General features: G+C 39.3%; 1 protein-coding gene across 1 annotated transcript in view; it reads right to left on the bottom strand.

Annotated features, from left to right (window-relative positions):
• Nucleotides 1–23,510, bottom strand: part of VTA1 (vesicle trafficking 1) — a 207,857-nt gene that overhangs the window by 10,962 nt on the left and 173,385 nt on the right. Inside the window, exon 7 of the mRNA XM_075203567.1 lies at nt 15,995–16,078. Within this exon, the coding sequence (XP_075059668.1) occupies nt 15,995–16,078 (84 nt within the window). The remainder of the gene's footprint in view (nt 1–15,994; nt 16,079–23,510) is intronic.

The raw sequence follows: 23,510 nt of genomic DNA, 5'->3' as shown, positions 1-23,510 counted from the left end.
TGCAACAAAACATAAAATAAATGCATTCACACTGCTTGCATTGCTACATCTTTGCCTGGGAGCAAATTTGCTCCTTTTTTTTTATTACTTTGGTCCTAACTCTAAATGAGGCCATTAATGTCCACCATGTACAGTTTACATGCAAAACCAAAACACCCAATGTGGTCAATTGCAAATAAAACTTTTTTACTCCTTATAGATTTGAAGATTTTAGTGTTTTTAGACTTTGCCATCATTTTGACAAATCCTGGATTTTACTCCAATTTTCCTGAACCCTGTGAAAATGTAATATGGGGATTTGACTATATATAAAAAAAAAACATGGTTGACCCTAAAATTCCGCTCACCACTTCTTGAAATATGAACAGTATTTAAAGGAAAAGATATAAAGATATAAACTGATTATACTGGATTTAACACTGATGTACAAATTGTATAAACTGTAACAACATTCAAATCCTATATATTAAACGATGTATGTACACCTGTAAATAGTGTATATCCCATGTAGTAGGTAACAACACAGCATAAACATATCAAGATTACCACATTTATATGTATGTCCTTATATACATTATGTTAGTCTTTAAAACAAACTTTCTTGAGAGTCTGGTTGACTGGCACCGTACTGGAAATAAGAGGCGTTGCTGAAAACAAAATAGCAATTCAGCACTGGTACTGTAAAAATAAGATTAGTTCCTTCCAGTAAGAGTTGGATTGGAGCCGTGCTTGTTTTTCAAAGAATGACTTTTTCTGCCGTCTTGGCAGTTGAGCTCCCAGCGGGTACAGAAACACACTGGCTGCCCTGTTTTCAATGCTTAGATGTGCAATTGCCCATATGTCAGTATTCTAACAGCCCAGTCACTAGGAGCATCACAGAATGTCAATAGAACATCATAATGTGCATTGCTGTTGTGCAAAGAATAAAGAAAGAAACAGAATTTTAACTCCTTGAAGCAGTAGAAGTATTTATTTTCCACTGTGTTTATGAATTAAAAAGGGAGGCTTGCAAAAATCCATATATTGTTATAAAGTATTCGGTTTTTGGGGGCTTATGGACAGAAATACCAGAGTGTGGTCTAAGTATATAGACACAAGGCACTCCAGTCAACTAATCTGTATTTTTAAAAATAAAATTTCGTATGAATGATCAGCATTAATATTCTCATTACCTGGCAAGATGCGCCTTTATTCCAGAGATCAAATGTTAGCGAAATATTAAAAACAATGAATAGTGTGTATACAGAAAAGAAAATAGTGAATTAAAAACGAAATCAAATAGAAAAAGGTGGTCTGAGGTTCCAGAAAAAATGTGACATATATATCGAATCACTAGAAACACCTGTCCAGCAGAACATCTTTAAACTGTTTGAATACACTACCTGGTATCTACTTAGGCAATTAAGTTAGGGAGAGAATGAATAAATACTTAGAAGGACAACTGGAACCTCCGAAAAATTCTGAAGTCGCAAATTTTCTTTAATTGGAGAAATGTCTGACTAATACCCTATGCCTTATAGCTTACTAAAGGAACAACTACCCCCCCTCATTTTATTTAATTTCACTTCAATTGTTTTTATTTTCTGATAGAAGCTCGTATTGTTCAGTTACATCCACATATGCAGATATACATGATCTAAAATGTTTTCATAAATCTTAAATAACACAATTGTTCAGATGTTATTACTATTTGATGTTAATCTTTAATGCCAAAATGTCATGAATATCTTAATTATTTCCGAAAACATTGGAAGATGTAACAGAAATGTCCTTACTGATTTGTTGTATTTGTATCTGAGAAAAATAATCAATAAAAAGATTTAAAAAAAAACCCCCAAAAAAACTAAATCAGACCCTTCAGTGTACATCAAAATACGTTATGTGGGAAATGTAGATATCCATTTTGTTGGGATTCTAATATAACTTATTGCTTTATTATGCACATTTGTATCCATCCAAATATGGGTATTTCAGTGCTATTGCACAATTCCAGTGAATCTATGACCCACTCATATAAATGGCTAGTCCTAACCTCATATTAGAGGCATGTCTTGTATTCCTCAACTGAAATATAGTTGGCTTATAGGATAAATATAACCAGTATAGTTACTATCATTCTATCTGGACTTTTGGGGGCTGTATTATTGTGCAATTAGCATTTCCTAAACTGACAAGGCTTCACACTTCATGTCAAAGGGCATTATTTAAAATATAAGTCTGAGGCAAGGAAGATCATTATGATGTATATCCCGTCCCACTCAATGTGTCTTTTTTTTTTTTTTTTAGAAATGTGCCATTCAGTCTGCAGTGTCTGGCGTTGTGTAAGTAACACTTAATTTCGCTTTGGACAAGGGAAATGCACAGCATAGAGCTTTTAGCAAACATTTATGAAACAGTTGTGTTTAAAGAAAAATAGGATCTGAGTTTACCATTTGTAAAAAATATTCAACAACACAAAATATATGTTGCTCTGTACTATATTACGTGGCATAAATGCTTTTCTAAAGACTCCAGTGAAATAGTGTCCCAGATACCAAAGTATTATGGACAAATACAGAAGATTTTTTTAGGCTCTACCAAGCAATGTGGGATAGATATGAAAAGTTAGTGTAACCTCTAGCAAACGATTTTCTAGTGCACTTCAGAAAAAGAAAGCCTTTTTTGCACCTGATTTCATATATAATCCCCTCAAACATTTGAAACGATCATTCCTTAGACATGGAATTACGCTTGTTTTATTGGGCAAGCAGTGGGCTATTTCTCATTATGTTTGTGCCTAATCTTTCTACAGCATAAAAAGCAATGGAGAAAGTCCATTTGTATGGTTATGTGTCAAAATAACAATTTAAATGTAGAAGCTAGAAAAGTGTTAAATGTGTTGAGCGTGTATCAGACAACACATTTAACACTAGAATGGTAGCAGGACGTGTATCAGACAAAATAAAAGAATAAAATAAGAGTCAACAACCGAGTGGCATTCAAAATTTGTGTCGAAAACAGAATTCAGAGTATGGCAGCGATGCTAGAAATGCGGAATGGAGCAATTATCCACAATTCTAGAAAGAATAGTCAATAATCCTACTTTATAGCATTATCAGCTAATGACCCGATTCATTTTGCTTTACATCTGTGTCTTCATCATGAAATAATTTATGAAAATTTTGCAACTTGAAAAAAGTGTTATAGAGCCAAGTTTGGCAAAGGTTCAGCGCATTTCACTTATCAAAATCATTTTACTCAATTGCAATGAAAGGTCTAACAAAAAAAATGTATACCACAGAATTTAATATGTAGGCAATTTAAACATTATAGATAGATCATACTGTCAAAACAGACAAAATGTCTTTATTAACAGTAACTACAAGGATTTTTAGTACATAATCTTGTTAACATGTTTTATTTTAGTGGGATTTTTTTTTGCAAAAAGTAAAAATACTGTTTTATCTACAAAAGACCACTTGGATATGACAAACAGACATGCAGCAGTATTTAGCCCTCTAGGAAGCAAAGATTAAACTTCAGGCTTTTTGCTGCTCCCCTGAACCCAACATAAAATAATTACAAGTAGATCATTCTCAGTCATTTTAATGATTTCATAAAGTAAATGGCTTTTTTTTTACATTAGATGGACAAAGCTGTAGCCTCATAATTACATACAGTGAGTTCACCTTTGTAGCATTTTATTCTATTTTAAAACATAAAAGACCAATAGAGACTTTTTTTAAACAAATTTTAATTAAACAGGTATTATTATTATCCTTTATTTGTTAGGCGCCACAAGGGTTCCGCAGCACCGTACATTGCACAAACAGTAGACTATACATGGTAAGACATTACTGAACAATAAACACCAAAACTTCAGAGGCTCCAGGCAGGCTAATGCAGTAAGGACGGAGCAGAAGAACAGGAGGGAAGAGGGCCCTGCTCAAATGAGCTTACATCCTACGGGAGGGTGAACAAAAATCAGGCACAAAGGGGTATCTAAAGTGAAGGCAACTCCTATCCCCTACTCAGCTAAGGAGAGCATGCTACTGGCACTATCATAGGTCAACGGATTTAAATTGTACAGCTCCAACATTGACCCGGTAATGCTCTATAGTTTTTGTGCATATAAATAAAAAAACAAATAAAAAAAAAAAAGTTAAAAGTCTAGAAACAAAGAAGATGATGATAAAAGAACCATTTCTGGAAGCAGCCCTTTACCCACAACATAATCTCCAGTGATTGCAAGACTGAAAACAAACAACATAATTAAAATTTTCATAGTCTTGAAATAAGGATTTTGATAAAATGACGAACTCTGAAACTGGCTTCTCTGCTCAAGAATGCATTTTATATTTTCTTTAATCAAGCTAAGGGGGTATATAGTCAGTGTTAAAAGAAAAAGACAGTAAAACTAGGAGTAATGCAACAAAGCATTTGTTTTTCCACAATAATCTCAGCAGCAAAAAAGCAGGATAATTTGATGCACTACCCTAAATTTAGTAATTGTTACATGTGGTTCAAATTTTGAAACAAGAAAAAAAAAAAAGCAACATCACCTCAGGACTGCTGGATACTTTGATGAGAACTGAAAGAAGAAAATGATGCAGTGGGGCACACAATCTGATAACGATTTTCATAATTTATGGTGTGCGTCATGTAAAATGTCTGCTTGACACAACAGATCTGAAGATGACGTGCATACTATAAAATCATAGGGAGCAGCCTCCCATACATACAATCCATGCTAGTCCTAACATAGAAGAAAACACTGTCAATTTAGCTTATTTTAGGAGATAAATACAACTGCTTTAATTTAAATAAAATACCTTTACTTTCTATTTAAAGATCCCAATAATCATTCTTATTACTACATTGATGCACTTAGTTGTCTGGGTAAATTCCAGAGTGTATGTAAGCCATATATTACGGCCAACAATCAGTTGTCTTCTACTGTTTTCTGTAATATGTTCATATACTTCTGTTATCATCTGAACTCTTTATATCTAAGCTTGAGGGAGCAAATTCCAGCTACTGCCAGTTATTAAATTTTGCACATTCGTGGTAGGATATACACAACACTATTATTGATACCTAACTACTGATAACACCTTTCCACCATGTTGCTTACGCTAGAGTACACAAAATACACACTATCTTCCTGTTGACTAATTGAATTAATTTACACCATAATATGAAGCTATAAAAGAGTGGGGTATGTACCAAAATTCAACTAATTAAATACAGTAGCTATAGAGAATGAGGTAAGGTTCCGCAATGTATTGTCACCCGAGATTTTGGGGTTTGCATTGTAAACCAAGTAATATCACATGCAGCTGTCACATGATTGGGTTCGTGGATGCAAGCTCTTTATTCCCTGCTTTAGCGGTATTCAGCCAAGGTTATAGCACTAGCTCTGGTTATTCGCATTTACTTTTCACATCAATGGAGAATCCTTTTGTAGAAAGCTGTACTCCATGAACAAAAATTGAAACAAGACTTAACACTTTGGAGCAATTCCACAATATAAAAGGGACAATATTTCTATCATACATCTAAACAAAATAGAAGCATTATTTATTATGGATGAGCGGGCTGGGATTTTCTAAATCCGAACACCCCCGAACAGTGCGGATCCGAGCACTGTTCGGGTATTCCCGCCAATCGCAAAACTCAAAACGAGGCATTTCGTCATAATCCTGCCGTCGGATCTTGCGAGATTCGGATTCTTTATATTCCCCGCTTGCCGCCGCCATCTTCACTCGGGCATTGATCAGGGAAGAGGGAGGGTGTGTTAGTGGTGTCCTCTGTCCTGCTCATTCCTGTGGTTCTGTCCTGCACAGTCCAGTGGAGGTGTCCTGTGCTCTGTCCTGCTCAGTCCAGTGGTGCTGTCCTGTACTCTGTCCTACTCAGTCCAGTGGTGGTGTCCTGTGCTCTGTCCTGCTCAGTCCAGTGGTGGTGCTGCCATTATTCCAGTGGTGCTGTCCTGTGTCCAGTACAGTGGTACTGCTATAGAAGTTCACTGATCCTGCAGTATAAGTCCATTGGTACTGCAATATAATAACTACGTTCACTGATCCTGCAGTATAAGTCCATTGGTACTGCAATATAATAACTACGTTCACTGATCCTGCAGTATAAGTCCATTGGTACTGCTGTATAACTCCAGTCCAGTGGTACTCTCCTGTGCCGCATATAATTTTTAAAGGCTTTGCCGAGTGTGTGTGGTTTAGGGGTACGCTCTCTTGTGCTGCATATAATGGAGAACAAAAATTTGGAGGATAAAGTAGGGAAAGATCAAGAACCACTTCATCTTAATGCTGAAGCTGTTGCCACTAGTCATGACAGACGATTAAATGCCATCAACGTCGTCTGCCAAGGCCGATGCCCAATTTCATAGTAGAGGGCATCTAAAATCCAAAAAGCCAAAAGGTCACTAAAATGATCAAAAAAAAGAAATTAAAATCATCTGAGGAGAAACGTAAACTTGCCAATATGCCATTTACGACACGGAGTGGCAAGGAACGGCTTAGGCCCTGGCCCATGTTCATGACTAGTGGTTCAGCTTCACACAACGATCAAAGCCCTCCTCCTCCTCCCCCCCCCCTCTAAAAAATTTAAGAGCGTTAAGCTGTCAACAACACAGCAAACAACTCTGCCTTCTAAAGACATGGCATCACATATCTCCAAAGCGAGTCCAAGGGTGTTGGTGGTTGCGCAGCCTGACCTTCCCATCACTGTACGGGAAGAGGTGGCTCCTTCCACCATTTGCAGCACGCCCTCTGCATATGCTGGAAGGATCACCCACAGTGCAGTTACAGATTTGGATAATGAAGGTGTCAATGTTGTACACCAGGAGGAGGATATTGATGTAGCTGGCGCTGAGGAGAAACTTGACGAGGAGGATGCTGATGTGGTTATCTTAAATCAGGCACCAGGAGGGGAAACAGTTGTTGTCCATGGGACGAAAAAGCCCATCGTCATGCCTGGGCAGAAGACCAAAAAATCCACCTCTTCGGTCTGGAATTATTTCTATCCCAATCCGGACAACAATTGTATTGCCATATGTAGCTTATGTAAAGTTGTAATAAGCAGGGGTAAGGATCTTGGCCACCTAGGGACACCCTCCCTTCTACGTCACCTGAAGACCATTCATAATTCTGTGTTTAGGTCAGGAACTGTGGCTAGGACCATCAGCAGTCCAGGGACACCTAAATCCCTTGGTCCAGTTGTATCCACAACAGCAACACCCTCCTCGTCAATTTCCTCCTCAATCTGGATCAGAGATAGTCCTGCAGGCCACATCTTCGGCATGACTGAGTCCTCTTCAATCCGTGATTCTTCCGGAGGATCCTGTAGCGCTAAGCCTACTACTGCCGCTGCTGCTGCTCGGAGTCGGTCATCTTCCCAAAGGGGAAGTCGTAAGACCGCTACGTCTTTCACAAAGCAATTGACCGTACAACAGTCGTTTGCCATGAGCACGAAGTACGACAGCAGTCATCCTATTGCAAACCGGACAACTGCGGGCTTGACAGCTATGTTGGTTTTAGACGTGCGTCCGGTGTCCGCCATCAGTGGAGTGCGATTTAGACGGTTGATGGAGGTATTGTGTCCCCGGTACCAAATCCCGTCTAGATTCCACTTCACTAGGCAGGCGATACCCGGGATGTACAGAGAAGTACGAAAAAGTGTCCTCCGTGCTCTGAAAAATGCGGTTGTACCCACTGTTCACTTAACCACAGACATGTGGACAAGTGGTTCAGGGCAAACCAAGGACTATATGACTGTGACAGCCCACTGGGTAGATGCATCGCCTTCCGCAGCAACAGCAGCAGCAGCATCATCTCTGAAACGCCTGCTCGTTCCAAGGCAGGCAACGTTGTGTATCACCGGTTTCAGTAAGAGGCACAACGCTGACAACCTCTTAGAGAAACTGAGGGAAATAATTTTGCAGTGGCTTACCCCACTTACACTCTCCTGGGGATTTGTGGTGTCGGACAACGCCAGTAACATTGTGCGGGCATTACATATGGGCAATTTCCAGCACGTGCCATGTTTTGCCCACACAATAAATTTGGTGATGCAGCATTATCTGAAAAGTGACAGGGATGTGCAGGATATGCTTGCGGTGGCCCGCAAAATTGCGGGACACTTTCGGCATTCTGCTACTGCCTACCGAAGACTGGAGCAGCATCAAAACCGCCTGAACCTGCCCTGCCATCACCTCAAACAAGAGGTTGTGACGCGCTGGAACTCCACCCTCTATATTCTGCAGAGGATGGAGGAGCAGCAAAAGGCCATTCAAGCCTACACAGCCACCTACGACATAGGCAAAGGAGTGGGGATGCGCCTGAGTCAAGCGCAGTGGAGACTGATTTACGTGTTGTGCAAGGTTCTCCAGCCGTTTGAACTTGCCACACGAGAAGTAAGTTCCGACACTGCCAGCTTGAGTCAGGTGATTCCCCTGATCAGGCTGTTGCAGAAGCAGCTGGAGAAAGTGAGGGAGGAGCTGGTAAGCCATTGCGATTACACCAAGCATGTAGCTCTTGTGGATGTAGCCCTTCGTACGCTTTGCCAGGATCCGAGGGTGGTCACTCTTTTAAAGTCAGAGGAATACATTCTGGCCACCGTGCTCGATCCTCGGTTTAAAGCGTATGTTGTGTCTCTGTTTCCGGCGGACACAAGTCTACAGCGGTGCAAAGACCTGCTGATCAGGAGATTGTCATCTGAAGAGGACCGTGACATGGCAACAGCGCCTCCTTCATTTTCTTCCACACCTGTGGCTGCGAGGAAACAGCTGAGATTTCATAAACGACCCACTGGCGGGGATGCAGAGAAAATCTGGTCCGGACTGAAGGACCTGCCAACGATTGCTGACATGTCTACTGTCGCTGCATTGGATTCGGTCACCATTGAAAAAATGGCGGAGGATTACTTTGCTGACAGCATCCAAGTAGACATGTCAGACAGTCCTTACTTGTACTGGCAGGAAAAAAAGGCAGTTTGGAAGCCCTTGTACAAACTGGCTCTATTTTACCTGAGTTGTCCCCCCTCCAGTGTGTACTCCGAAAGAGTTTTTAGTGCAGCGGGGAACCTGGTCAGTGAGCGGCGAAGGAGGTTGCTTCCGCAAAATGTTGAGAAGATGATGTTCATCAAAATGAATTATCAATTCTTCAATGAAGACCAGCAATGGCCTCCAGAGACTACAGAGGGACCTGTGATTGTGGAGTCCAGCGGGGACAAATTGATAATGTGTGAGGATGAGGAAGTACACACTGAAGGGGGCGAGGAATCAGAGGATGAGGATGAGGACAACATCTTGCCTCAGTAGAGCCAGTTTACTTTGTACAGGGAGAGATGAATAGCTTTTTTTGTGTGGGGGCCCAAACAAACCAATCATTTCAGCCACAGTAGTTTGGTAGGCCCTGTCGCTGAAATGATTGGTTTGTTAAAGTGCGCATGTCCTATTTCACCAACATACCAAGGACAATTCCATCTTGCACCTCTTTTTTTTGGCATTATGTGCTCTTTGGGGCCTAGCTTTTCAAACTTCCATCCTGTCTGCCACTGCAGTGCCACTCCTAGATGGGCCACGTGTATGTGCCGCCCACTTGTGTCGCTTAGCTTAGTCATCCAGCTACCTCGGTGCAACCGTTTGGACTAAAAACAATATTGTGAGGTGTGAGGTGTTCAGAATAGACTGGAAATGAGTGGAAATGAATGTTATTGAGGTTAATAATAGCGTAGGAGCGGAAACAAACAAAAAAAACAGGATTTTAGTTGTTTTTATGCTTTAAAAAAAAAAAAAAATCAGAACCCAAAACCCAAAACCTTGAGGGGGGTGTTTTGGCAAAACCCATTAGAACCCAAAACCTTAAGGTAATCAGAACCCAAAACACGAAAAGTGGCCGGTGCACATCCCTATTATTTATATCTGGCCTATCTAGTAAATGTAAAACATTTTATCTATTTTAATTTCCCCTGATTTTGAAATGTGTAAATGTGGCAGAACAAATCTTATATCTAATTAACTATAACCGACTGGCATCATTGGATTCCTACAATTACAACCTTAAAGAATTTTTTTTATTATTCAGTATATTTTCAGTTAGCCCGTGACCAACTAAAACATTTTTTTCAAATTTATAAAATGACAAACAAAGAGTTGAAAAATAGACAAAAACAAATGCAAAGTTATTAAAATTGATGGTCATGGACTAACATAAGCATTTCAGTGTTCACAGTCAATATTTGTATTAGTATATTTGGATTATCTCTTTAGCTGATGTGAGCATGAGTCATTGTACACCTGTCTCATTAAATTAAGGTGTACTTCTCTCCTGACCCAATTGGATCTTTGGAGTTTAAAAGTCCCTCCTGTACTATGCAGCTTTGTCAGTGATAGTTCATGCTGGACGCATGTACAGTTTCCGCTCTAGGATTCTTCACTTCATTGATTTCAGCTTCAATTCTGGCTCTATTTCCCTGGCTAAAGGCATACAAAAAGTGTTCCGACTCTGTACCTAGGCAAACAGCATTACTACTCCAACTCAGCATTCTGACACCCTGCGTAAAATGATCTCTAATACAGCATTTTGAACATTGATCAGCTGACTAGGATGGAATCTTTCTTTACCTTCACCTACTGATTACAGCAATGAGGGGCTCTGGGCTTGTCTTAGTCACGCTTGGATTTTTGCTATCTCTAGTTATATCATGAAGATTGGATATTCTCCATTACAAAGATTGCAAATGTTTTGAATACTGTGTAAAGCACTACAAACTGCCAGTGTCTCTGGAGATCATTTATTCACTACAGCTGTCAGAGACTTCCTAGAGACTTTGTTCTGTGTTTATAAATCAGTAGAAAGCTGTGTTTTCATTGTATATGATCATCGGTTACAATGGATGTTTACGTTATATTCAAATAGATGTATAGTCATTTGAACTTCTCTCCTGCCTCTATCGAACACTTAAACACCTAACAATTGAATTCCAAGTTATGTAGACCCTTATTTAAATTACTGCACAGAGCACATGAAAACTAAACTCAACCTCAAAGATGGTTTGTGTGACTTAAATAGAGCCCTGTTACGGGATACTGTTAGGATGAGGGCCTAAATAGAATGTTATATGTCAGGGCTCCAAATAAAATACTGTATTAAATTGATAAATATAAATGACCATGATTTCCCCACAGATAAAACTTTGGTCAATTAGCCCAGTGGGAGGTAATTAGGTTCAGTAGACATTGTGTCAGGAAACTAATTAAAAAATGCAGATCACAGACATATATTCTATTTAGCGGAGACGGTCTAATAAGGCATTGTACAAAACAAAGTACCCCTTAGGTGTGAGGTGTGAATTAGGGAGAACTAGATGACAGAGGAACAGCTTAGGCCAATACATAATATAGAAATAGTAACTTTAACGAAAATACTTTCATATTTCAGATTTTGTGAAATCAGTATGCCACTCCATACTGAGGGGCATAAATTCCACAAGGGTTTTAAATTATAGGTACCAGCGGTACCAGGGAACTGCATTAGTCACAGGTCTTTGAGAAAGGCATTTCATATTGTTATAATCCCATCATGTTTGGTATTTAAATGTGTGGGAGGTTATGACCGGTTTATTGACAGGGGAGGTATGTCTCTGGGATATATCTGAGAAACGTTAAGACAGGTCAAAACTTTTGGAATATTTTTGAGCAAACCGTAGTTGACACCCAGGGGACATTTCCACCTCCACATTAGCATCAACATGGCCTCTCTGAATGTCGTTCCATTTCAGTTGGCTTAAAAGCCTGTGGTGTGAAGGGACAAATTGTCAACTCTTGGGGATCAATCTAATTGAAGGACTGTCCATCTCTTCTGCCTGCCCCAGACATACAAATTATATGTAAATTATGCTCTGTACTTTCATCTAATTAGTTTTTATAATTTAAACAATTGACATACAAATAAAAAATTGCATATTTATTGTTTTTTATAATCTGTAAACATTGCACTCTTGGTAATCGAAAAGTTAATAAGTGCTGTCCTTATTTCTCTACATAAATTCACTGCTTGTTTAGAAGAGATAGATTGCTTGGCTGGGTTAACCATTTAGAAAACCAGTGTGTAAAGTGTTATCTAATTTAACTACCAGAGCACAGAATGTGCGCAATTTGGTAATTAAATCATAGGTTTGCTACGCGCCTTGGACGTAGCTGGTGGCAGTTGGCGAGAAGTGTGGAAGTATGCGCCTGTGTTGGGAAAGGGACCAATTAGATCTGTAACCTTAGAGAGGTGAATGCAAGATTTAGGCTGGAATCCTGTGTGTTCTCTTACAGTAAGCTTCCAAGTCACAAGTGCGCAATGTGCGGTTTGTGACAGGTAAAGGTGGTCAAAAGTGGTTTCCTGATAAGATAGAGGTGATATATTGTTTGACTGTTTGAATATATGATAAGATATTAAATCAGAGTCACTAGAGGCGGCAATTTCTAACAGATACAAATCTATAATTTTTGAATACTGTGATGCAATTAAATTAATTATTGAGACACAGTCACTTATTTTTCAAGTAGTGTTATAATGTATAAATATGGGAAAAACCTCAGCAGGTAAAACTCTTCCGGTCGCATGGATGAAGAGACAAAGGCTGCTATTAGGGAAAAAAACAAACTTCGAAAAGCTACAGCACGGGGTTGCCAGTCAGCATCAGATAGAATAAAGAAACAGGAAAATTGTTGTTATTCCACAAAACGTATCCTTTCCTCGAGGAAAGAGGTTGGACAACAAAGTAACACCTGCAGCCACATCCAGTCCTCAGCCTTGGAAAAGCTGTTGCTCGGTACAAAAAGATCATTGCTATGAATTCTCTTCTGAACAATTTGCCAGAGAAGAAAAAAAAGAAACATTTTTGTGATCATTTATCCTTCTGCGCTTGAATTAAAAGAGCAAGTGAATGATTTCTTTCTGCGATATGACATTAGTCATTGTTGCCCTGGTAGGAAGGAATACATTATGACTGAAACAAAAAATGCTGCGCTGTAACCTCATCATGTTAGTTATTGAATGCCATACTCTTTTAAAAAAAAAAAAAAAAAAAAAAAGCATCCATATGTGAAAATTGGAAAGCCAAAATTCTTTGAAACGCAACCAAAGGTGCTGTCCCTCAGTGTCATAAATCCCCATCTAACCTGTTTGTTCAGTTATGCCAATATAGAGCTGTTCCCCCAACGTTCCGCAATTGAATCTAGTATCTGATGTGTGATGTTAAGAGCTCTGCACTAGATAAATGCATTGTTGATAAAGGCAAAGTGGCTGAGTTTTTACGCAATACTGAAAAGGAAGGTGTTTCATGTGAAATAACTAGCTGCAATGCAGAAGGCACAGTGAAGGACGAGCCATGTGTGTTCAGGTAGAAGAAACGGTTTCCAGTGCAGTCAAGATGCTAAAGGAGCAGCTTCCAAATTTTATTTTGCACTGTTTTGTGAATTGGAAGCAGGCAGATTATATCCATGCATTATGGATGTTTTTAGTCTGCTCTAAAAGTATTTCTACAGTAAACCTTTGGTTACATGAATTTCAACTGACCGGGAAATCAGTTTGTTAATGAAATGTTGAGATAACCAAGTGCTCAAATTATCAGTGTTTTTGTATTAATGCGATATGTTATTTTATTAATTTCCATAACACTGTGAAACCAATACGGTTTCAATAAATTAATTTAAACCAGAAAAAAAAAAGATTTGGTAAATGGAGTTTCGGGCAACTTACAAACTGATTTTTGATAATGTTTATCCGTGACCATTGCCAATTTAGTCTGTGACAAGTTATTTTCATTACCTCCTCAAAGGTGCAATAAATATTTTACCACAACCACGTTTTCATCATTTTCTACATCTAATACACGTCACTAAACTTTTTTGAAAGCGTCTCTCAATTCACATTATTTTAACAATGTCTTTTGTAGTTAATATAGTAAATATCACTGTCTGATACATGTTAGTCCATAATCACAAATACATTGATGTTGAACAAGTGTTAATATTAACTCAAATAGTTAAAACTTATTGGACATCATTAGCGCATCCTTATGTGATGCCCTGATTTTATGTTTCTTTTCTCTTTGAAAAATGTCCAAAGTTACAAAAATTAAAACCTGGAGATTTGTTCTCCCAATGTTAGTCTGTGACTGTGGAATAGCCCTTTGGGAAACTGCAACAAAGCTATGTAATGTACTTCCCTAAAGTGCCATGCTGGTTTACATAAATGGCAGTGTGGCACACCTATATGTATTGTGTAGGTTCAGCAACTCCCTAGATGGACTACCAGTCATATTTGACCATTGGCAATGACTTTAATCATTTAAATAAACCGAAAATCATATAAACTGTACTATACTATAATTCTTCTTATGGCATAGCTGAAGCAACGCATTATTTTAATACAATAGCATGTGAAAATCTTCTACTAGAAACTTCAATACACAATGACATAATCTAGGGCTAGCTCAGAGAAAACAGATTACTTCCCATTAGAAGTGGCACATATCCAAAACTTTACAGAACCAGATCTCAGAGCCAAGTGTGTGAGGTCATATTTCTGCATTTCTTATAAAACCCTGTAAGCATGGCTGGAAAAATATCATGAGAGGTTCACCAGTCAGGAGGGAAAAGTGATTACTATATTATTCAAGTGTTCGACATGTTTAGAAAGCCCGCCCCTCTCTGAGTTTTTCATCAAAGGTGCTCCGTAATTTTCCCACTAATTTGCTACCCTTTTTAAGAACTCGTAGCATATTCTCTCTGCAAAGAAATAACAACATGTATTAAGTCTAGGCTGTTAAGAGGACAATGAAGTGGAATTTAGGCATATGTAAAGTTTAAGTAGCAAAAATACACATTACACATTAAGTGGAACTATGCTGGGTAAATCCTTGATGAAAAAGGATTTACAGTGGAACAAAAAGTGGATCATATATTATCCAACAATAGGCAATTTCAAGCAGTTGCATGGTAACCTAGTGTGTATTCAAAGGTATATAATTGTAGAAGAAAATGTAGTTTTTTTTTCTCCACATATTGTTAGTATTTGGTAAAACCATGCCTAAATATTCAATGCAGTTGTGGACAGCAACTCAACAATATTAGAACAAGATGTATGACTTTTTTCATTACAAATGCTCTTTCTAAGAATGTTTTATTATTTTAGCTGAAAACAGTTTATTTATGGAAGATAAAAGCTATGTAAATACAGAACTCATTGTTGCCAACAGAGCTATTTATGGGGGGCAAGTTGCAATGTTTATTGAAGTTGGACCAGGAAGGCTATTTACACATGGGGGTTCTTGAGAGCAGATAAAAGCATCCTTTAACACAGCTTCCCCACACTTCTTACATCTTTCAAACATTGTACAGTTGACTGTACAGATTAGACAGGTACCTCCCATGTCAAATTACTCAACACATGGACACACAAGAAGAAAATAAAATACAAAATAAAACCATATAGATCGTCACACCCTAGGTAAGCGAGCCTGAACGTCCAAAGGCAAGCAATGTCATTTATAAATGGTATGGAAACTCTTGGTTATAAGGACAGGTTATACAACTTAGGAATGTGCCTACAAGGTGATTAAGTATCATACGAAAAAAAAAAAAATCACGTAATACTTTTGCAGCAAAAAGTTCACTCCAGTCCTGAAGGTATGTGTCATAAATCATTCTTATCAATAGGAGACATATAAATAAAATGGAAAAAAAAAGTTTGAAAGCAGAATAAAATTGCATTTAATTTGAAGATCTTGTGCACTCATCTGAGTGAGACTTAACTTGGATAATTCCACACACACAAATGTATATAAATAAGTATATAAAATATTTGTATTAGCCTAATAGGGATTATATATTCAGACATACAATTTAATTGCTTTAATTCACCTATTTAATTGAACAGCTATGTATTTGTAAAAACACAAAGACAAGATTCAAATCATACTTTTCCTGCTTCACTTTAATCCATACCTTGTTTTTGTGCATTGTACAGAGATGGGTCTACAGCAGGTATATTTTGTGAAGATGGATGAGCAATGGCATTGCTTGCTACACCTACAATAAAAAAAAGAAAAGAAATGGAAAAAATATTCAGTAAGAGGACATAAAGAGGAACCATAATCTACATCCGATGGAAGCAGCTGAACCAATTTAAGGAGAAAGAAACCTAAGAATTCACTAGGAACTAGTGCAATCCCTGCAGCACTTGTCTCATTGATGTCACTAGACCCTAGTGACGCAAGAATAACAAAAAGAGTAATAATTATATATATACACACACACACACACACACACACACACACACACATACACGCACACACACATTATATATATATCCGAACATACGTGTGGCATGTCATTATTTGCAAGTTTCTTTCATGTGTATTTTAACTTTAGTGCCTTAGCAGGGCCAGCGGTTTTCTGCAGTAAGCAATGTCACTAATGCTTTAGATCTATTAATAAACTTTGTTTACAGAATAGATGATGTTTAGCAATACCGCTGGTGTTTAGCTATACCACTTTAATGTTCTTTTGGGTACAAAAAAAGCAGTGTCTCAACCTCTTTCCAGCTTAATTGATTCTGTGACAAATGTGGTGAGCCAGAGGGCACCTAAATTAGCACTTGGTGACGGCAGCAAGAGTGAGTCTGAGATGGAGCGGGGAGATTGTTTATATTTTTGAGGTCCTCATAAGTCAAGGGTGCCGAGTGTGTGTGTACATGAGACTACCGATATAAAAGTTATAGGCTTTCTGGTGTAAGAATGCCATAGCAGATGAAGGGTTTACAAGATATATAATACTTCAATTGGTTTCAGTTTTCCAGCACTGTCTCAGGACAGTCTCAAATGTTGTCAATGTAAAACTTCAACTCGGATACATCTGTATTACTTGTGTTCTTGAGAATAGATACTAACTACAATTTTACTACACCTAGTATCTTAAAGGAAAAAATATGTTGAGGGAGAGAGAGAGGGTGGAGAGAGGGGTGGGAGAAGGGGGAGAGAGAGAGATGGAAAATAATTTGGGTCTCCTGCTTTAAAACCATGAAATACCTGGCCAGATGTCAAGTCTCATTCAGTTACACATGTTTATGCATAGTACTTTTGTCAAAACTGTTGCTAAATTACTATTAATGAACTAAAACACATCTGTCTACTTACTGTCTACAGTAGGTCATATGGAACAATTTTAATTTACCAGTTATGTAGCCAATAACACTACGTGCATGATAAAAGAGGCACCGTGCCGACACTCCGAATTAACAATGGAAGAGAAATAAATATGACCTGAACTAATACATAAAGTATTTCTTGTAGATATTGAAGTCAGGATTTCCCTCTGATAAAGATTCAAAACATTTTAGTAATGCATGTTAATGATTCAAAACATTGGATAAGAAAAGGAAACACCTTGCTTACATTTACAAGCAAAATAAGATTGCTCATAAAAAAGTAATGAGCTAAAGCCTTTAACTACATTCTACTTTTTTTGTTCCTTAAAAGCAGTTTGGTAAAGTTAATCATGTATATGCATTATTGTGTCCCTTGCATTGTTAACAATACCCTTAGGCTGATTTATGTGTGATGTATGGAAATAGCATATGTAACATGAAGTCTAGCTACATTAATATCACAATTTCCCATTCAATGGCTGTAATTCAGCAAAAAGAGCAGTCTTAATTGCATAAACTTCAAAATCGTCCTTAAAAGAGTGTGTACAGACTTTTACAACACTTTTTAACAAAATAAGCAAATATTTTTATACCGCCCTAGTTGAATGCGCATTCAGTATCCTAGGTACTTCACGCCCTTTCACCCTGTGCAATCACTTCTTTGATCCACTTCGCCAATGTGGGTTTGGATGGGGCATGTCCTTTTCAAGGACCTTCAGGAAATACAAATAGTTGCTTTGTCTTCCTATGATTTTTTTGTCTTGATAATGTAAGCAGATATAGTTCTGACCACATCTAGCGTATGGAGAGGTGTTTCGTCACTATTAGTTGAATGAGGGTAGAGAGTTGGCAGAATCAATTCTTGATTGATGTGGAAGGAAGATACAACCTTGAGTAGATAGATATTCAGGAAGGGTTCTTCACACCATAACGCATGTATGTCCCCTATTCGACAAGTCAAAGGGATTGCCACGAGAAAGAGCACCTTCAGAGTCAGCCACCTGAGAGACATGTCTTGCAAGGGTTCAAAAGGATAAGCTGTTAAGGCGTCCAAGACAATATTAAGGTCCCAGGGGGCTAAGAATGGTTTGAGCCTCGGTCGTAACCTCTTCAGTGCCTGAAAAAACTGGAAGACGAGACCTTGAGATGAAATCTTGATATCAAGAAGGAGGCTAAGAGCAGATACTTGCACCTTTAATGTAGCGGAAACTAACACATCGGGCACACTGGCAGACATGGGATCCTTCGCCATGTCCCTTTCCAAACAAATTAATTTTTTCCAAATTCTGTAATAAAATCATAGAGGAATTCTTTTTCCTGGCCTGAATAAGAATGTCTATTACTTCATCCGAGATACCTTTGGATTTCAGCAATCGCCGCTCAGTCTCCACGCCATCAAATCAAGGGAGTCTGGATTTGGATGTAGAACTGGACCCTGATGTATGTGGTCTGGCTTGACCAGCAATGGCCATGGATGTTCCAGCAAAATTCTCCGTGCTACAGCGAACTAAGGGTGCCGCAGCCACACCGGGAGGACTGCTATCTCCTCCACCTTCTCTTTCCTTATTTTCCTGAGTACCCAAGGAATGACTGAAAAGGGAGGAAACACATACCCCAGCTTGAAGTTCCACTTCATTAACAGGGCATCTATACCTAGGGCCCTGTTGTCTTTGTTACGGGAGTAGAAGAGGGGTACCTTGGCATTGCTTCCTTTGGCTATCAGGTCCATCTGTGGCATTCCAAATCTGCGTTGTACAAGTTGAAAAACTTCTTTGTGCAGCTCCCACTCTCCTGGGTGGACTTGGTGTCTGCTTAAGTAGTCCGCCACTACGTAGTCTTTGCCTGCTTCGTGAAGGGCTGAAAGAGATTTCAGGTTCGTCTCTGCCCATTCCATTAATGCAGTTATTTAGGCCAACATTGCCCAGCTCTTGGTACCACCTTGCTTGTTTATGAAGGCTACCACAGTCCTGTTGTAGGAGAACACTCGTATATGCTTGGTTCATAGATAGGCCTGGAAGTACTGGAAAACACGCCAGACCGCTCTCATCTCCAAGATGTTCCCTGAAGAAATCTCTCTTCGTCTTGCCAAGTGCCCTGCATGACCATAGCTTGCATGTGAGCACCCCAGGTCTCATAACCAACTGACGTCTGTGAAAAGGACACACCAGTCTGGTTCTGAGAGAGTCACACCTTGCTTTCTCAAGTCTGGAAGCTGCCACCAACGTAAGGACTGTCATGCCGGTCTTGAGAGGTTGACTTTGGAGTCTAGAGACCCCACTGTACGATCCCTTTGCTCAAAGAGGTCTGCTTGAAGATCTCTCATATGCCATCTTGCCCACGGGAGGATTCCTATTGTTGAGGAAAACATTCCTAGGAGGCGCAGACATGTTTGCGCTGACACATGAGGTTGAATTTGAACTTGGGGTGCTAAGGACTGGATTTTGTCTGTCCTTTCTTAAGAGAGGCAGACTGTCTGTTCTTGTATTTATTTGCACTCCTAGAAACACAAGCTGTTGTGACTGTTTCAGATGGCTTTTTGATACATTGACTAACCAATCGTGCTGTTGCAAAAACTGGATTACTTAGGCTGTAACCTCCAAGGCTGCTCCTTCTGACTTTGCCGAAATTAGAATATCGTCCAGATACGGCTACACAGTCACTCCTCTTTCCCTAAGTGCCGCTATGAGAACTAAAAGGACCTTGGTGAATGTTCTTGGAGACGTGGAAAGGCCAAACGGGAGGCAAGTGAACTAGAAGTGACATCCTTGAATGCAAAATCTCAGAAACTGCTGGTGACAATGTAATCGGGATATGAAAATATACAACCTTTAAGTCTATTGCCGTCACAAAATCTCCTGTTTCTACTGGTTTGAGAATTGAATTGATAGATTCCATCCGGAAATGTTTTGCTCCCTTAAATCTAGTACTGTCCTGAAGGCACCTGATGGTTTCCGGATGAGGAACCGTCTGGAATAGAAGCACCTGTTTTCCTGACTTGACGGTACTGGTACGATAGCTTTTGTTTTCACCAGGCCTCTTAGGCTTTCCTGCAATGCCTGCTGTTCTAGGAAGGACGAAGGACTTGGCTGTATAAACTTGTTTCCTACAGGGTAGGTATGGAATTATATGGCATAGCCCTTGGTGACTATCTCCTGGACCCACTTGTCTTGTGTGGTCTGAATCCAAACCTTTACAAAGCATGATATCCTGCCACCCACTGGAGCTAGTGGAGACTGGATCTGTAGATAGTCATTGGGATCTTTGATGTCCTTGTTTCCCCCTTTTTGGTCTGAAGGGCCGAAAGGACTGCCTTGCCATATTATCTTGATGCCTAGAATATTGTCTCCCTGGCCTATATGCACAGGCCTCCTTGAACTGTTTTGGAGAATAAGAGAGAAAACGTCTCACCTTTCTGTCTTGTGGTAGACGATTAACATTTGCAAGCCTCTGCATTAGATTATCCAGTTTTTCACCAAACAAGAAACTGCCTTCATATGGAAGCATTGTCAGACGTCTTTTAGATTGATGATCTGCTGCCCACGGACGTAGCCAGAGCGCTACAACTGCCGAGGTCATGCTCCTGGAAGAGAAAACAATCGTATCCAACGAAGCTTCAGACAGGAAATCAATGCTCTTCTGCATAACCTCTATGGATTTAAGAAGAGACAGTCATTGAGGATAAGATAAATAGATTGTATGTAGAGTACTGGCACACAGCCTCAGGGCTCTAGCTACCGAAGCCATGGCTATCCCAGACTTTAGGGTTATGCCTGAGGAGATGTGTAATTTCCTGAAGGAAGTCTCCATTCTCCTATCCATAGCATCTTTTAATGGACCCCATCATCCCATGGGAGAGTGGTCTTTGAGGATAAGCCAGCTATGGCTGAATCCACCTTAGGCACAGAACACCATTTCAGCACATCTTCATCCTGAAAAGAGTACATACGATTTAGTCTCCCCATATTAGGATGACTCTTGTCTAAGGCCTGACATTCTTTAGCAATCAAGTCTTTAACCACCTTATGCGTATGGAACACTCTAGACTTTACTTGGTGCTCTGAAAACAATGCATCCTGCGGTTTGATTGGCACAGTTGGCTCCTCAACACCTAAAGATTTGTTAAAATGCCTAAGTATAACATTCACAGTATTCAAATTAAACATCCTGGGATCCTCTTTCACTTCATCCTCACTATCTGACTCCAAATCCCATTCCTGAGCAGAACTGAATGTTTCAGAGAATGGCCCTGCCCTCATTTCCTCCATATCTTCTGCTATAGGGATCTTGTCCCTGGGGCCTGAAACTCTTGCATTGTTTTAACCATCCATGAAAAGAACTGCTTAAATTGTTCAGGGGGGCCAGGCTCCTGTAACGTTTCCGGGGTGCATGACACACACTTTGCACCGACGCACACGACTTCCAACAGCCAGCTCAGTGGAAGCCAGAAAACCTCTCGAATAAAATAAAACAACACTCACTACACTACCTGTTCTACACACTGCTGAGACAGGAAGAAAAGACACTGAGGAAGAGGAGGAGCTGCCTTATATAGGGGCCAGGTGAGACAAAATTGGTCCTGTCTACACTAGCTGATTAGGGATTATCCCATTGTAAGGGATGCCATGAAGTAGGGAAAGGAAAATAGGCTATTTTTTTGTCAGCTCAGTAGAGACAGGAAAAAGTGGACACCCCTGGAAGGTATATAGTGTGACTTCCTTTCCGTCCTCATCTTCAAGTAACTTCCCAAACAGTCTCTGGAAAATATATCCACAGAAACATGGGAGGGAAACATTGGGACTGCCATGGAGTTCCTCAAAGAAAAGAAATTCAGGTAAACAAAATGTGCTTATTTCTTTTTCAGACTCCATGGTAGCTCACACAAATGGTATGTACACAAACAATCGAACCTGGGGGGGGGGGGGGGGGCAAACAAAAAAGAAAAGAAGAAATCAAACACTGACTCCTCAATCTTCACACCAACACAGCGATATTCTCTAAACTTGGGTGAAAAACCTTGATGATCTAGTCGGTAGAGGCTATGGTTGTTCTATGGAGTATCATACCAAAATGATGCTAATTGCTAATAATTCCACTGCTTCCCTCTATTTTCTTCAGTGTATGTGCAATTAGAGAAAACACATACCCAAGTTAAACTACTTGGCTGTAGTCTCTTTTCCTAGAAGGCTCTTGACCGCTTTTCTACCAGAAAGAGTTTGGAGTAAAAGACTATTTTCTTTTGATAGGTAGTACTGGAAAATTACCCGTTTATCAAAAAGAGTTTGTAGATGCTACATAATTTTCCTATTTACACCAGAGATTGTGGGCTCTGAGTTTACAAAAACCTTTTACTGTGGGCACTCTCTGAAATTGTATATTGTACTCATTCCTCACAAGGGTTGCTGGAAGCTGTGTTTGCCCATAGTCACTGTGGATTTCTTGGTTGTCTTCTTTCCATCAAAAGGGCTGCTTGGATGAAATGACCACATACTGTGTTATACTATTTGCCCAGACGGAAGTTCGGACTTCCTTGAACTGTTATGTTTTACTTTCAGTACCTTTTTGAATCATATTCAGTTTTTCCCAAACAGAAACAGAGTGAAGTTAAGCAGTTCTTAGTCTGCTGGTCTGCTGTCCAGGGATGTAGCCAGAGGACTCTCTTCTGACCAACACAGTGGAAGCTACAGTTCAAGCTGAAAGTTTGATAGTATCCAGTTATGACGAACATAGAAAGTAAATCAATTTTTTCATAAGCTTCATATTTTTGACAAATATTATCTACTTACTTTTTCATATATATATATTTTTTACAAGATAAAAACAGAAAGCAAACAAATGAACAGAAAGCAGAGAAGGGAGGCAACAACTGCAGGGAATGAGTTGCAAGTTTCCGTAAAAGTACATCAGAGAGCACAAATGAAATATGCATGGCTATAAACAAAATCTTAGTAGTATATTCACAGAGGAGAGGAGGAAAGTGAAGGGGCTAAAGCTGGGTACACACAATAGGAAATTACTTCATATGTGATATCTGTAATGATTTTACAAACGTCTGATAGTATTGATGATCGTTCCAATTCATGCATACACATTTACACAGTTTACCTTCAGATCAGTGATCTTCAACTCTCATAACCACCTGCTGAAAAGATCGTGACTCTGTACACTCTACAGATATCTGCCTACAATGCTGGTCGTGATTGCATAAAAACGTTCACATCTGTCCGATGTTGTTCCATTGTTGATCGGGATTTTTAGGACATTTAGAAAACGAAATCAAATGATATGATGTGCTTAGGTATGATATAACATGATCGC

Source organism: Mixophyes fleayi, chromosome 3, assembly GCF_038048845.1.
Source record: "Mixophyes fleayi isolate aMixFle1 chromosome 3, aMixFle1.hap1, whole genome shotgun sequence".
Lineage (NCBI taxonomy): Eukaryota > Metazoa > Chordata > Amphibia > Anura > Limnodynastidae > Mixophyes > Mixophyes fleayi.
This window is presented reverse-complemented; position numbering and strand designations above follow the sequence as displayed.